Below are 16,170 nucleotides of genomic sequence, written 5' to 3'. Positions count from 1 at the left end.
CGGATCCTTGCTACGTTCGCAAGAGAAAATGGGAGATTGTGGCAGAAATAGATAGCATCTACGTTCGCCTGTGATGGACGGGAGTTGAGGCGGCCGGCGCCGCCGCGGCGCTATCGAGTGGAGGAGAGGCCGGAGAGCCAGATGCCCAGATGACGGAGGTGGAAGAGGGTTTATTTGCAAAATATTGGCGAGACCGCGCTGCCATCGGGGGCCGCCGAACTCCGCCGCCGCGTCCCTGAATGCCCGGACCATATTTTGTGCTGGCAGGCAGTGTTTGATCACAGAAAAGCAAGCTAGCTGTTCGCCTGTTCCAGTTCCAACAGGCCTAAACTGACAGCTGAAGCGTGTGACATGACGAGCAAGGAATGCTTTTCGGAACCTTAAGTTGTCTCGCTTTCGTTCGATCAGAGTTCAGATTAATCACAGTTGATCCACGGAGTGACCCAAATCTGATGAACTGACCTTGATGCAGCTATAAAATTCCCGTCCAAAAAAGACTCGTTTTTTCTTTGATACCTGTTACTACTGGTACTAACCATTCTGCAAAACATTGATGTTTCTCCATCTAAAATGATGGTTACAACACCGAACGGCTATTCGGCAACATAGGGCTGAACAAATCAGTATCTTCAGAATGTTTCCAAAAAAAAAATCTAAAAAAAGCATCTTCAGAGACCATATAGAAGGAAGGTTACAGCTGAAGCACTAGAGCATTTGTTCAGAAACTTACGGGGAAAGTATATGTCACTCAACGTGTACATGCCAAAGGATTCGACTTGCTCTGCGGAAGCGAAGCGACAGACGAACTAAGAGTCAGATCCCCCTTCCTCCCTCGCTCCGGCGTCCCCGCCGCCGCTGCCGGAGAAGAGCGGAAGCCATGGTGCCGCCGACAGCTCCCTTGCCGGACAGCTCAAGGCTGCCGACGCATTGGCGACGGCGACATGGATCCAGACGACCGACGCATGAGCTTCCGAGCCTGAGCAGAGCAGCATTGCCATGGCGGCTACCCCCCTATCATATCAGGGTCTATCTCTCATGCCTTGATCCAGATGGATAGACACGAGTCGAGGAGGGAACGATATGGGCGCGCATCTGCTTCGACGGCATCTTCCATGGATATGCTTCACAGTTCACTCCACCTTCGTCCTGATGCTGCCTTTTCTCCTCCTTTCTCTCGTGCCGGCTACCCCCTATCAGATCAATTGTTCAACTGAATTCTTACAGTCTGCATAGCAGTGCACAGAACAGCATGCAGCTGCAGTTCACTAACGGAAATGGTAGTTGGCTATCGATGGATCAGAGCACGGTGCGGTTGCAGTGGCTATGGATGGTGCAGTGGCAGTGCAGGTGCAGGCCGATCGGTGAAGGCGAAGGAGGCTGCAGCAGGGAAGGATGAGATATGGAAGCGACAGGCGGTGAGCTGTGGGGGCCGTGCAGAGCCTGCGCGTGCGAGCTGAGCTCCGATCATCCATGGCTGCACCCTGCAGAGATGTCATGTCATGTCCCTGTGTTCTTGGACATGACCTGCTGTACATTTCTGTCGACATATCTGGGCTCAGCTGGCTAGCTGTTCTTTCTCGTGGCTTGGCCAGAGATCGGTTTTGGTCTGGCTGGTTGGTTGTTCAGTCAGCACAGCACAGCACAGCAGTGGGGACACGGACACCTTACTTGACTGCTTCTGCTTGCTGTTGCCGGTGAAAGCTATCTGAACCAAAACATGGCTGCCGGCACGAAGTAAAAGTACTGTCCTGAGCAGTTGCTCTCTATGCAGAGACATGCATTTCCCCGGTTCAGCAGGGAAGCATTCAGACCATTTAGGGCCTCTTCTTCTTTGGTATTATAGCACATCGATCTTCTTACCCTGTCATACATAGCAGCCGATCGAGCGCATTCAGGTCTCTGCAGCTTTCGCTACATCCTAATCACACCTGCTTTCTCACTGTAACTGGATTCATGTTATGTAATTACCTAGTTGCTTTCAGTCTTATTAACTCTTCCAATGTAAAAATCTGTGCAGCCAAGAACCTCTTGCTTGCCACACTTTATGAGTTAGCATGCCTGATGATTTGTTTAAAAACCGTAAGGATAGATGCTAGTGCAGAGCTGACAATCCAGCTCTTGCTGTTTTTGTCCCTCTTGGGTGCTGACATTCTTGCATCTCAAACTACCTAGCTGGAGATGCAGAGGGAATGCCAAATCCTTTATTTTTCCTAATTTGGTGGTCCTACACTCTCAAAAAAGTTGTTTAGCCTAGTCTTCAACTTCAACAACTCAAAGACTATCTATTAAACACTGCTGCTGCTGCTGCTGCTACTACTCAATTCTTTGCAAATTCCGGGTGCTTCTTAAAGAAAACCTGAAATATCAGTTCAGAACAATTAGCTAGCACTCATGGCTGTTCGCTTTACTCAATTCAACTCAACACAATCAAGCCATATACCGGTACCTAAGCACATTTGTAAGCATCCTATCTATTTGGTATGAATTGAGGTCCAACTTTTATATCACAATAGAGATCAAGAGCGCAGGATTCTCGTAGGAACATCACTCTGCTGAGAATCAGCTCTGCGAGCTCTGTGCATTTGTTGAGAACCATATGTGCATTTGTTGCGACGAGATGATAGTTGCTACCTGACACGCACACCAATGCATGTTCTCCAGTACATTCCATGAAGCATCTTGAGAATTGTTACATGTACCTGCAAAATAAATAATTGAGAACCATTAAAGAAAATCAGTGGAACAGACAAAACACTGTATGTGCTATTTTCTAAAAGAAACTTGGCAAGACAATTGTTCTGACAATTGCAGAATATTCTCACTGATACAAGACAAGGATACCATTCACTTGGCAAATGGTAAGAAAGAAAACCTTTTTAGGTTGGATTCAACATGCTGAACTGACTATACATATTAAACATATAGATTTCTCTCACACGAGAAATATTTATTTCGCACAAAACAATAATGATGGTCATCTTGTATACAAGCATAGTGCAGACAGTCACAGAACCATGGGATGGAGCTTAATGGCTCCTTTTCAAGATGAAGTACATTAAGGAGTCCAGATTCCACAAGTATTGAAGGAGAACCCTACAATTGATACATGCGCCAAATTCCTAAAGCAAGAAAACAAACTCCAGCAGCACAACTTTTCAGTATTCATTCAAGTTATTTGCAACAATCTACTGTCAACTTATGAACCAAATACATATTTGGTTACCACAAATACATTAATTGTATATCAGTTCTAAACTTTGTTAAATATCAACCGACTCCTCTGCTAGTAGGGAATCGGGTACGTAATACTCGCAGATGAAGCAATGAACACAAAGTAACACAAACCTAAGTAGCATAAGAACAGGAACACCAGTGCAGAAAGCAAATTCAGTACAACTGCAACAAGGATCCAGAAGTAGTGTCTCATCTCACCTTGTCCTGCAATATTAAGAGTCGTGGGTGGATTGAGCGAGCTCCATGGTGTAACTGGACTCTATTACCATCTTCGTGGAGGAACAACCCGCTAGGTGGTGGAAGTAGCCCATAAAGGGGTTCCAAGACAGGAGACTCCATGCAACAATCAACCAGGCTAGGTGGTGGAAGTAGCCCATAAAGGGGTTCCAAGAGATAAAGCAGGAGACTCCATGTAACAATCATTTGCGCTTTATTAAACATCTTGAAAGCAAAGGCCGCATAATTTTCAATAACGATTCAATTTGCACGCTTCCAGTGATAGGACGTTGCAATTAGGCAGAGGGTATCATCTGTAGGGCTTCAATCTTTGGGATGCTTCTTTTTCATTTATGTTTACAGCATCGTGTCCCACCACATGGTAGGCTGCTATTTTTCGTTCTTCTGTTTCTTTTATTTCACAGTCTGTACTCTGATGTTCCCCCTTTCTCAATAAATTGGAGAGATCCTCCCTTTCGCTTCAAGAAGAAGAGGCAGCATGCTTCTGTTGCATGCTACACCAGATCAAGGTTTGGAACATATCCCTCAAGTCTCATCTCATCTACCAGTATGTCCATAAGTTGATACATATCTTCCGCACCATGCTGTGGTTCAGCGCTTGCATAGAACTCAAGGACTTTGCCTTTAACCTCAACCCAGCTGCAACCTGGAGTCTTGCTGACACCCCTCTCCCTCATTAATCCTATCATCCTTGCTGAGTCATCCATTCTACCCAAGGTTGCGTATATTTTGGATGGCACCACGTAGTTCCAGGAGTTTGATGGCTCCAGCTCCATAATCCTATTGATGACCCTCTCACCAACCTCAACATTCTTGCATTTCCGACAAGCAGCAAGCAAAGCGCTCAACATCACAGCATCTGCCTTGCCGGGGATTTTCTCAGCAAAATCCCATGCTTCTTCCAAATGCCCAGCACGTGCCAACAAATCAACCATGCAGGAGTAGTGCTCAATCTTGGGTATGATCTTAAACACAGGTGTCAAGGAATTGAATAAAGAGCGACCATATTTAAGTAGTCCTGCGTGCACGCAAGCAGAAAGCACTCCTATGAATGTAATATCATCCGGCTCGAGTCCTATCTCATTTCTCATCAGTTCAAACTGCTGAATATCTGGAATTTTATTTTTTCCCTGGTGCCTGTGCACTCGGCAAGGCTAACTTGGCTTCGCCCCTGATCTAGCTCCGGCAGAATGGCAGAGGCCTGTTTGACCCTGAGCTTCAACTTGTTTCAGGCTCTGCCGCAGTATGGGATATACAACGACGTCAGAGTCTGCTAGAATTGCTTCAACAAAAAATTCTCGAGGTATCCATCCTCTTAACAGCTATCATGAGTTGGAATTTGATTTTGTACTCGCAGTCACTTATGTTTCGTTTAGAAGAAAGCAGGGTTGGGTATATATGTAACTTGCATTGTTCCACGATGTTGCAGCCAAGGACACGGGGTCAGCTGGGAGCATTTTCTGGAGCAGCTGATTCTTTTTCAGGGCTAAGTTTCGGTATGGAGGATGATTCGTCGCCTACAAAGAATTCAACAGTTCAGAGTACGGCACCCCTTACTGAGTGCAAATGTGGGATGCCATTGTGTATATGCGAAGCACCGAAGCCAATACCTGCGCCTGTAAAGGTAGATGGCAATTTGTTTTAATTATGCTGACACATGTTGAGATTTGCATCAACCTAATGATCCTATGCTTCAGAATATTGGCACCATTCCCTCCTCAATCACACAATCGAACCCAAAACCCAAAAAGCCTGCTCGCCTTCGACATTCTCTGAAATCGCCTTTTTTTCCATCGCGGCCTTCCATCGCCGTTCTCCGTCGCCACCCGCCGCCAGACGCCCCGCTGCCGTCGTCGGATTCCGTCGCCACCACGGGAGGAGCGGGCCCCCTCCAGCTCGTGAGGATTTGAAGTTAGACAATCCATCATATGCACAGGAAGGCTTACGACAAGGATGACGGCGCCGCCGGCGCGCCTGAGAGCGCGGGCATCTTCACCACGGATGTAAGTCGTCCAGGCACGGTGAGCTGCTAACCGCGGATACAAGTCGTCTCACCGCGGATGCATGTTGTGTATGCATTTTTTTGCAGATTAACCAAGGTGGAAGATGACGCATGCTCTGTGTTTGTGTAAATGCCCAGCGAAGCTGAAAACCAGCTCCGTTCTTCCGTTTCTCTCTTCAGGTCTGCAGTATGAGTAGGAACCAGGAAAAGGGTTGAAAGCTGAAATCCTCTTGTGTCAAAAATCTGATTAGCGGTATGCATGGATCTCACAGTACAGGAGGTCTTGTTCTTGCAGGTGTCAAAAGATGCTGCCACAACTCTGTTTTTCTATGTTTCTATTGCGGAGCCTTTAATTCATTTGTTTTCCAGATTTGTTGGTCCAGTGAGCTGAAATAGTTAATAGGAGCAAAGAGTAATCTACTGTTGCCAGTTAGCTAATGATAGATTTGCTTTGAGTAGAGAGTTATCCTTACAGATTTCGAAGTATCAAGAAAGCTCTGTAAATTTCTCACAGTATTTACTGCTGTTCCTTTCATGATAATCGTTTACTAGTATAGGATGAATGCCAATATAGTTATTTGATTCTCGTTAAAAAATATATTTATGCGATTCTCATTCCATATCTTGTGTTGAAGCATTGCCAGATAAAGTGTGCAAGCAAAGCAAATTATATTGTATCATGTTCATCCTTTTTTTTCTACCTCTCATATTGCTTCGTTTCCTATCGGTCACCACTCACCAGCAAGAAATTTTTATTTTCTATTCCTCCTATATATGGATCTGATAATTTTCTCTCTGTTTCCTACCTCTTATGTTCTTTCACAGGATCTAGTGACTCAGATATACCAATGAGTTACTCTAATTTCCTTCCTAGGAGATTAGCACAAATTTGCTCATCATCCGGCCGTCTCGGCTGCAGAATAGCACAGGACTGCAATCCTGACTATAAATCTGATCAAACTTGAGCTAGTTTGATCGGCACGGATCCCATAATTGCATTCTTTTGTGGACAAAGGAGGAAGTAGTTCCTAGTGAACCTTCTGGCTGCTATGTGGCTCCACACCTCAAGCTGTTGTAATCCCTAGGATTTCGAACTCTACCTCTAAGGAAACAAATGTTGCCTAGGGTTTTCCAAAACTTCATAGGAAAATAAGCCTATTTCAGTAGTGAGAGAGATTACAGGTGGTGCAGAATGAATGATGGCAATAGTTATTTCAGGGCATGTTTGTTAAACTTTAACACCTATCACATCAGATATTTAGACACTAATTAGGAGTATTAAACATAGACTAATTATAAAAACTAATTGCACCGATGGAGTGTAATTTGCAAGATGAATCTATTAAGACTAATTAATCCACGATTTGACAATGTAGTGCTACAGTAAACATGTGCTAATGACGGATTAATTAGACTTAATAGATTCCCCTCACAAATTACACTCCATCGGTGCAATTAGTTTAATAATTACCTCATATTTAGTCCTTATAATTAGCATCCGAATATTCGATGTGGCAAGTGTTAAACTTTAGCACACGGATCACGTCAGTCCTGTACGTGATCTTGGAACAAAACGAAGCACCTCACACATCCCTGCACAAACAGCAAGCATTGCATGACCTGTCATGCATATCTTGGTTCATCGAGACGGCAGAAAGATATAGCTGATATATACATGCATAAAGGTACAGGAAGAAAGGAAACAGCACGTCAGACTGTAAACAGCCCAACATAAAACAGACCGGCCGCATATGTATCTGATGTTCCACAACTCAAACCAATGTAATCCCTATTTCCCTAATCCATAACGGCATATCCCCTAAATTATTTACAATTTTATTTCTTGTCTCACCGCTGCAACGTGTTTCTGAATTCTGGATTGGAGAGCTTGTGTTTGGATTGGTGGACGCCAGCATCAGCAGCAAGTCATCTTCAACTGTCAGATCACAAAAGTCCAGCTAGCAAATTCCATTGTCCTAGTATGTTTGCACACAACTAAAAAAGATTTCTGTTGCGACGGAGCCTTGTTACTGCTTTACTGCACCAGAGAAGGGCCGTCCTGTTTGGATACGCTTCTCCTAGCCACGCTTGATTATAATCTAAGCGAATATTTTCTCGCTTCTTGTAGTTCAAATCTCTGAAGTGGCTTACCACATGAACGAGAATTGGTGGAAATAAGCAAAGTGTTTGGCGGGATTCTCACTTATTTCCACCGATAAGCCGCATACAAGCGGAAACAAACGGGGCCAAGATTATGCCTTGCACAATCTCGTCTAATAACCTGCAACATCTCACCAACACCTGCCCCCTTGCAGATCATATCACTCAATTCAGCCCAGCATACCATTTGGCAATGCTCAACATACCGACACAGCTCACCACAAGTCTAACGCTATTAGCAATTGCTGTAACAGCTATAACCAACCGCACCACCATGGCACCATTCTCAATTGGGAGGCCTAACATTACAGTCTTCCTACAAAGAACCCAACTGCTTCTCAACTAAAAAACTTCCTACAAATCCCAGAGATAATCTGGTGATTCGCAACAGCTTTGCTGTCTAACACATGTACTTCTCGATTCCCTTTGGAGGAAAAACATATTGCCGGTTGAGTTAAATCTCCTAAACTGTTGCTAAGTTAAGCCACCACCTGCAAGGGCTTCACATCCGTCTCGCCTTATTTCACCCTGTTCCACTACAGTGCAGGACGCATATTTCGGATTGGAGTCTTCGGCGGATGGAGTGCTCCCATCGCCAACAGTAACCTTAGAATTAGGGTAATGGGACCTTCCATCGCCAACAGAAACCGTAGAATTGGGGCAATTTGTGTTCCCATCAACAAGGGTACCCTGAGAATTGCCCTTACTTATGCTCCCACCTCCTACTCCAACCTCGGAATCTGTGTTATTTGTGCTCCCATCGCCAACGGCAGCCAGAGACATATGTGCACTCCCATGGCCAACACTAGCCTGAAAATTGGCATCAACTGGGCTTCCGTCACCAACAGTGACATGAGAATTGGGCTTATGTGTGCTCCCATTGCCAACAGTATCCTGAGAATTGGAGTTACTTAAGCTTCTGTCGCCAATGGTAGCATGAGAATTGGGTTGATGTCTTCTCCAATGACCAACAGTAGCCTGAGAAGTAGCGTTACTTCTGTTTCCGTCACCAACAATGACATTAGAACTGGGTTGATGTGTGCTCCAAGTGCCGACAGTAATATGAGAACTGGGGTGATGTGCATGTGCACTTCCATCGCCAGCAGTAACTTGAGAATTGGAGTGATAAGTGCTCCCATCACCAATGGGAACATGAGAATTGGGGTCATGTTTGCTCCAACTGCCAGTGGCAACCTCAGAATTCAGGCAACGCATGCTACCAGTGCCAACGGCGACCTGAGAACTGGGGTAAGAAGGTGTGCAGCCACTGCCAGTTGCAGCATGAGAATTGGGGTAACGCATGACCCCGAAGCCAGTGCCAACCTGAGAATTGGGGTAATGTGTGACCCAATAGCCAGTGGCAAACTGAGAATTGGGGTAACCTGCATTGATGCCAGGTGTCTTGTTTGCCCGGAAAGCATCATTGTAAAAGCTTCCAACAATTGCCTGCAAGGTGTATGATAAGTTAGCTTTTTTCATGGGCCTTTGGTCGTCAATGGTAACCTCAAACAATAGGATCGTCATCTTCATCATATGTATTAGGAAAAAAAAGAAATAATATAAAAAGGAGGGGTTCAAAGGTACTCTAGACAGATACTAAGACTGCAAATAAAAGAATCATTAGCTCTAGGGATAACCAGAGCCAAGTCAGATAAGACGCTCCTTCTCCAGTTCCGCATTCTCAGATTTTTCAACTCCAAATATTAACTTAGCTATGATGATAGTTTATCACCTATATGTTTTATGGAGGCATGGAACATACAACATACATAGAAAAATGGAACAACTAAGAAACTAGAAATAAACAATCACAGAGATCCACATGATTCTTCCCATGATAAAACACAGAAGAATATTGAGCATAAAATAGCTGTTTGCAATAATTTCTATGGGTTGCTGTATCAAAGTATTGAATAACTTAAAAGTCTGAACATCTGAATGTACCTGTATAGGTGTTGCAGCCACAAGAGGCCCAGCTACAACGCCACCGACCACAGAACAATCAGCACAAGCAAGGGTCACAGATAAGCACCCAAATCCAGGGCTATCAGATGTACAAATGGATCCGAACATGCGGATGATTTCTAAAGGACCCTGAAGAGAATATGAAAAAATGAATAATGTGGCATGGGAAAGGTTAAACTTTGGTCATGTAATCTATTTTAAGGGAGTAAAGGTTTAAACCTTATGATTTAAAATGACAGAAGAGTGTAGTAGATTTGCTTCCTGAACGACCCCAAGCACTGAGAGAACACAGACAGCCTTCCCGATTATTTTTGAGGCCCCCACAATCTTTGATATGATATCCTGTGCAACCATTTTCAGATAATCAAATTCCATAAATCTTTTTGATGGACAAAAAAAATTATAGCAACTACTCAGTGATCAACCCCATCTACAGACCCATGCAAAATTCGATGCGTGCATCATACATATAAAAGGCAACAGGATCAGTAAGGGCAGAACAGAGTTGGATTGATCAAGTCCACAGGATATCAAGATCCATTAGCCATGTCCCATTACCTAAGATACCAATTGTTGCAGATATGACCTGCATAGTGAAGTGCAGTGGATGTGCTCAAAATTCCTATGCTCTTTACAGGAAAGGTGATACCAATGCAACAAGCTCAGGAAGCTGAGGCAGACCAATCCACTCAGCATTCCACAAGGCCCGATTCCATAGCCTTTCCATTCAGCAATCCCATAAATGTTAATTCGCAGGTACTCCCTCCGTTCCAAATCGTAGGTCGTTTACCTTTTTTTAGGTTCACACGTGTTTGTATGCATCTAGACATACGTTATATTTAGGTGCATACAAACATCTATGCACTTAGAAAAACCAAAACAACCTACAATTTGGAACAGAAGGAGTAGCTAACAAGATGACTGCAAAAGAAGAGAAGAGACCAAACTAGCAAAGAAGAGCCAGGTGAAGCAAGCATAGCATACCTCTCCCACATCTATTTTGAGCACGTGCGGCTGGAGCCCACCCAATTGGCCGTGCCCTGTCCACAACGACACACCAAAATTCAGCAAATTACTTTTTTTTGAAATGAAATTCAGCAAATTACTGGGCGGAGAACAAATAAAGGCAGCCAAGTGGAAAAGACTTTTTTTTTGGAACATAAAGTGGAAAAGACCCGTCACAGGTAGCTTCACCGTGCGCAGCCGGAGTCGGCGGCGGTGCCGGAGTGAGGAGGAAGCCCGGCGGCTGGAGGAGGCGGTCGCAGTTACGCGGGCGCCCCCGCCGCCGTTTCTCCGGTATTATCTGTGGCGGCGGCGGAGGAGGAGGAGGAGGGGTAGGAGCGGCGGCGAGCGGTGGCGGCGGCGGGTCGAGACGGGTGCGCATGGCCCGCACAATGGGGGAAGGCGCCCGGAGGCTGGGGAAACCGGAGGGCGACTCCGTTGCTCGGCGTAAAAGTAAAACCCTAGCGGCGGAGGAACCGCCGGCGACGGTAGAGGGAAGACCGAGCGACGACGGCGACATGGCGGCGCCGCCCACCTCCTCCTCTTCTCTTTCCCTCTTCATTTTTATTTTCTATTTTTTTTCCTTTGCTTCCTTAGGATTCCCTCCGTCCCACTATTCTATATACTCTTTTCGTTTCAAAAATACAAGTCATGATCTGACTTCACGCGAACTCGTTTTCGCTTTCCAAGAAACAACTTTAACTAAATATATATATAATATTAATATTTATGGTTCGTAATTAATATCCTTGATATTTGAATCTAATTTTTTAATAATTTATTTAGAGATACAAATGCACGTGTTTTCTACAAATCGAGTCAAACTTCCGGCACGGAAACCAACGGCAAGAAATATTTAGAGATGGAGGGAGTATATTTTATTTATTTTATATTGCAAAAAACGAGCACAATTTGTATCATGGTAGCGAACCGTTAAATGAATATTGGTAATACAGGCACAGCTTATAAAAATATAAAAATAAATGAAATATATATACTGCAAAGATTCTAGAATGGCACATGTGACGTGTTGTTAGGTGGCAATATAAATTTATTAGGATGTCGGCATATTTGACTAGCAATATTCTCTTGAGCTATTATTATTTTAAATAAAACTGAACTAGTAATGCCAACTTTGCATTAGCAACCTATGTAAAAATTTTATTAGATATTTATAGTTAAAGTAAAAAACTTAAGATGAATCTTGATGGACTTGTATTTCTGACCGGAGGAAGCACTTAGCATTATTCATGGTAGAGATTAGCTATATAAGAATTGTTTGTCACTTAATTTGAAACCGTCATTTGCTGCTTTGTTGGTATGGGTGTTGCCGTGTTGGTAAGTGGCTTGAATCCATGGCCCGTTATGGCTGTCTGTGCAGTGGGCACCATAAGCTACCAGCTTGAGTTTCTGTCTTTCCCCGTCTCTATGATCCGAACTATTTAGTTTTTCTAATCAGTATCCAAACATCTGATATGACTAGAATAAAAAAATATCAAGACTCGGAAGGGAGCAAAGCAAAAGCCAAGACTCGGAAGGGAGCAAAGCAAAAGCCAGAGTGAGGGATCGAAAATGCACAGCAAACCTCACGGGGCACACAAAGCAAAGCAAAGCAATTGCTTGAGATGTCCACTAGCTCGTTAAGAAGACCTGCAACGATATTAAACTAGAACCTCCTAAGTACTATGCATAGGATACGGACACAAGATGCATGAATAATCGCGACAACGCCGAGCACTAGCACTAGCACTAGATTATATTAGGGATCGTTTGGTTTCTCGAGCTAAAGTTTAGTCCGTGTCATATTAAATATTCGGAGGCTAAGTAGGAGGATTAAATATGAGTTAATTATAAAACTAATTGCATAGATGGAGGCTAAACAACAAGGCGAATCTATTAAACCTAATTAATCCATCATTAGCAAATGTTTACTGTAGCCGCACATTGTCAAATCATGGACTAATTAGGCTTAATAGATTCGTCTCATCGTTTAGCCTCCATTTGCGTAATGGGTTTTGTAAATAGTCTACATTTAATACTCCTAATTAGTATTTAAACATTTGATGTGACAGATGCTAAAAATAAGTTGCTGGAACCAAACGTCCCAAACTGTCAGCTCAGTTCCAACGCTCCTCCACTCTCAAAACCTCGATACTTACTCCCTCCATCCCTAAATATATGTCATTTTTTTAACTAAATATATATATATAATATTAATATTTATGGTTCATAACTAATATCTTCGGATAGATTATTTGAATCTAGTTTTTTAATAAATTTATTTGGAGATACAAATGGAGTCAAACTTTTTTAATAAATTTATTTGGAGATACAAATGGAGCCAAACTTCCGGCATGGAAACCAACGGCGACAACAAATATTTAGGGAAATAGGGGTGTATGTATGATGTACGTAGTCACATTTGAAATGCACAACACTACTAGTATGATATGATACATAGTACGTTGTTTCAAGTAAGAGATTGGTAATCACATATATCAGGTTAATATAAACATATCATACTATCTATGTACACAGGTAGGATATACAGACAGAATAATCTGCTCTACTCACAGAACCACACTACACTGCAGCAGTTCCTCACTTCATTCTAATTCAGCCCAGCTCATCTCATCTCAAGACCAGTCCCAGATTTTCCCCCAAGAAAACCATACACTCATGAGTGGATTATTGTACATATACAGGAGGTAGTGATGTAGACATACGGTACCAGGAAGAAACTGGGGCATTGGTATCATCGGATTGCCTCGATTGCTTGCAGTGTTGTCACCCAATTCAGTAGTAATTCACAGCTGATCTGCGTGCTCAATCAATCTTGGCTTCTTCTCTTTTGGAGCTAGGCCACCCATTGTCTGTGCGCCGGCTGCCCCCACGGCCCTTGGCCTTGCCAACTAGCCGTGTGTGAACCGAGCTCTGCACCGCTATCACATCCTTGATGCCGTCATGGAGCTGCTTGCATAGAGCATCAAGAGCTAGCATGGGGAACGGCTCCTCAATAAGAACACCAACCTGGAGAATGTAGGAGCGTTAGTGGCAGCCAAGAGACAGGGCGAGATACAGGGACACATAAGCATGTAACCAAGTATCCAACAATGGGCACGACAGGGCTGTGTCTAGGTGCGTGGGTTCAAGTGCGCTTCCTCTTTATTATTTTGCACCATGGTGGTTGTCTGTGTGTTTCTTCGATGTTTATTTTTCTTTGGTCCATTGTGCTCTCGTGCTGGTCAAGCTCTGTTTGGCTTCATTGAGATTGTGTCTATAAACTGCTTTCTTCTTAAATCGAAAGGTGCTTAGGGACTCACGAAAAAAATGGGCACAACAGACCCACCGAGCAACCGAGTACGTATTGGATCTCTGAAGATTGATCTTACACTTGACAGAAACATCGATCCACTGCCTCCTAACATATATACGGATTGCCAAGACAACCCAAATTACTACTGCAGCTGTTCTTTACACACCCAAATATCATTGACAAGTTTATCCTCAAGTACTAGTTGGAGTGTATCGTATCCACTGTTTCGAGAGATCCAGTGACATTAAAATTAAGGAACAATGCATGGCTGCAACTCTGATTTTTGCAATATGTGTGAACTGAAAGTAGAAATTCTGTTGTAAAAAAGAAGAAGAAATGAAAGCGTAGAAACTTACTTCCTCAATGCAGAAGAGTGACGCAGCACTGATAAAGGTAGCTGGGACAACAATCCATTTGCATTCAGCCCAGAGTATCACTGGGAGCGTAAGGTGCCAGAGAACAAGGAATCTGGAAGTGAGTCTGGTGTATGACACAGGAATAGGAATCCCAATGAGCTGTTCGCACACGCCGATTCCTTCAAGAAAACAAGACAGTTTAGACTCCTACAAAGCAAGAAAATAAATAGCATTAGGCTACCAAATAGGCTGATGACTGATCCAGTTGCGCTGATTTTCCAGATAACAGTAGAGTAGAAATAGTTACCATGATGCCCCGCTTCTGTTGGTCGAGATCTAGCATCTGAAGACTTTGTGAGATGAACTCAATGATGCAACGGGGTCGGTGTTTGGATGCCAGAACAACATTGAGGTCATCTTCGGCGAGCAAGCCCTCAAGGTCCGTTTTCACGTCGGAGTCGCAAAGTATGTGACACTGAAACATTAGTTACAACGACACTCATTGCAGGAGGAACCAAGTTATTAATTAAGCATTGACAAATATTTAGATACTAATTAGGAGGATTAAACATGAGCTAATTATAAAACCAATAGCACGGATGGAGGCTAATTCGCAAGACGAATCTATTAAGCCTAATTAATTCATGATTAGCACATATTTACTGCAGCATCACACTGGCAAATCATGGATTAATTATGCTTAATAGATTCGTCTTACGAATTAGCCTCCATCCGTACAATTGATTTTGTAATTAGTCTATGTTTAATAATAATTATTATCTAAATATTCGATATGATAGAGAATAAACTTTATTTATTTCCATGGGATGCAGCAGGCTACTCTGTGGGAAGCGCAGTAGCCTACCTTGAGCGCGACGGGGAAGGCGAGGATGTAGTTGAGGAGCGCGCGCCTGAGCGGCTCGTCGTCGGCGGCTGCAGCAGGAGGAGGTGAAGGATGCATTACCATCCCCGCGAGGTCCGCGGCGCCGGCGAGCACGCGCATCCAGGCCTTCCGGCCCTCGTCGAAGCGCGCGTAGGATGCCTCGGTGCGGAACACGAGGAGAAGCGCGAGCGCGGGCGCGGTGAGCTGGTAGGGGAGCGAGGACGCGGTGAGCGCGTGGTCCGGGAGGAGCGTGTTGTAGGTGGCGATGGCGGCGGCGAAGGCGGTGAACGCGGAGACGGGGGGCGCGAGGGAGAGGATGACGCGGGAGGAGAGCGAGGTGAGGAAGTGGCGCAGGTGGCGGCGGGAGCTGCGGTGCTCGCGCCAGGTGGCGTGGTCGTAGAGCGGGCGGCGGTCGCGGAGGCGGCGCTCCTGGGCGGCGTCGGCCCAGTCAGGCACCGCTGAGAGCAGGGCCAGCAGAGGGTTGGTCGCCGGTTTGGAGGCGGGTGGTGGTGGGTCGGGGAAGCAGCGGGCCACGTGGAGGTGGCGCGCCGGGTGGTGGTGGTGGCCGCGGGGCGTGGCGGGGTGCTTGGGCGCCGGAGCCGGCGCCGGCGCCGCCATGGAGTCTGTGCTGGCCACGGGCTTCAGGCCATCGGCGGAGTTGGAGTCTGTGGCGGAGGAACGGATCGGGTCGTGCCGGATGCTGCCATGACAGACAGCTGGGGCAAATATTTTCAGCAAGGGAACGTGCACAAAATGCTCTGCCACAAAATTTGATCTTGTTTGCTTCTAGCGTATGCCCCCGATTTTGTTTCATCCAACGCGAGCGCTACAGCGGTTGATGCTAGCTGCCATTGTAACAGCTTTATACTAATTAGCGGGCTATAACAATACTATACTGAGACTACAGCGAAGCTATTGCGGTTAAGCACAGCTCTACACTAAATCCCATAACCAGACTAAATCTCATAACCAGGCTATTTTGTACATTGCATGGAAGGGATAGGATTGGAAGCAT

The 16,170-nt window shown here is 44.8% G+C and overlaps 2 protein-coding genes across 2 annotated transcripts; both read right to left on the bottom strand.

The window, feature by feature from the left end:
* Positions 1 to 7,664: 7,664 nt before the first annotated feature.
* Positions 7,665 to 11,215, bottom strand: LOC101768270 (AT-hook motif nuclear-localized protein 14). Its single transcript, XM_012848821.2, has 5 exons — positions 10,793 to 11,215; positions 10,583 to 10,638; positions 9,818 to 9,940; positions 9,578 to 9,727; positions 7,665 to 9,079 (listed from the first exon to the last, which is right to left on the bottom strand). The coding sequence occupies exons 1-5, from the start codon at positions 11,160 to 11,162 to the stop codon at positions 8,108 to 8,110; spliced, it is 1,671 nt and encodes a 556-aa protein (XP_012704275.1). The 5' UTR covers positions 11,163 to 11,215; the 3' UTR covers positions 7,665 to 8,107.
* A 1,829-nt stretch (positions 11,216 to 13,044) lies between these two features.
* Positions 13,045 to 15,884, bottom strand: LOC101767866 (UPF0187 protein At3g61320, chloroplastic). The gene is made up of 4 exons (XM_004986015.3): positions 15,138 to 15,884; positions 14,580 to 14,747; positions 14,273 to 14,479; positions 13,045 to 13,630 (listed from the first exon to the last, which is right to left on the bottom strand). Exons 1-4 carry the CDS (start codon positions 15,771 to 15,773, stop codon positions 13,427 to 13,429), a joined length of 1,215 nt encoding a protein of 404 aa, XP_004986072.1. The 5' UTR covers positions 15,774 to 15,884; the 3' UTR covers positions 13,045 to 13,426.
* Between the last annotated feature and the right edge of the window lie 286 nt (positions 15,885 to 16,170).

Source organism: Setaria italica, chromosome IX (genome assembly GCF_000263155.2).
Source record: "Setaria italica strain Yugu1 chromosome IX, Setaria_italica_v2.0, whole genome shotgun sequence".
Lineage (NCBI taxonomy): Eukaryota > Viridiplantae > Streptophyta > Magnoliopsida > Poales > Poaceae > Setaria > Setaria italica.
The sequence above is the reverse complement of the archived record's forward strand: the minus strand, read 5'-3'. Positions and strand labels throughout refer to the sequence as shown.

Bases quoted from the DNA above. Each gene is read 5' to 3' on its own strand.
- LOC101768270 (XM_012848821.2), bottom strand. From the start codon at position 11,162: ATGAAGAGGGAAAGAGAAGAGGAGGAGGTGGGCGGCGCCGCCATGTCG. The intron at 10,639-10,792 runs GTGAAGCTACCT...CGTTGTGGACAG, and splicing joins GCCGACTCCGGCTGCGCACG to GGCACGGCCAATTGGGTGGG. The intron at 9,728-9,817 runs GTTTAAACCTTT...TATTCTCTTCAG, and splicing joins CTGTCATTTTAAATCATAAG to GGTCCTTTAGAAATCATCCG.
- LOC101767866 (XM_004986015.3), bottom strand. From the start codon at position 15,773: ATGGCGGCGCCGGCGCCGGCTCCGGCGCCCAAGCACCCCGCCACGCCC. The intron at 14,480-14,579 runs GTAACTATTTCT...CTTGCTTTGTAG, and splicing joins AACAGAAGCGGGGCATCATG to GAGTCTAAACTGTCTTGTTT. The intron at 13,631-14,272 runs GTAAGTTTCTAC...TACATTCTCCAG, and splicing joins CACTCTTCTGCATTGAGGAA to GTTGGTGTTCTTATTGAGGA.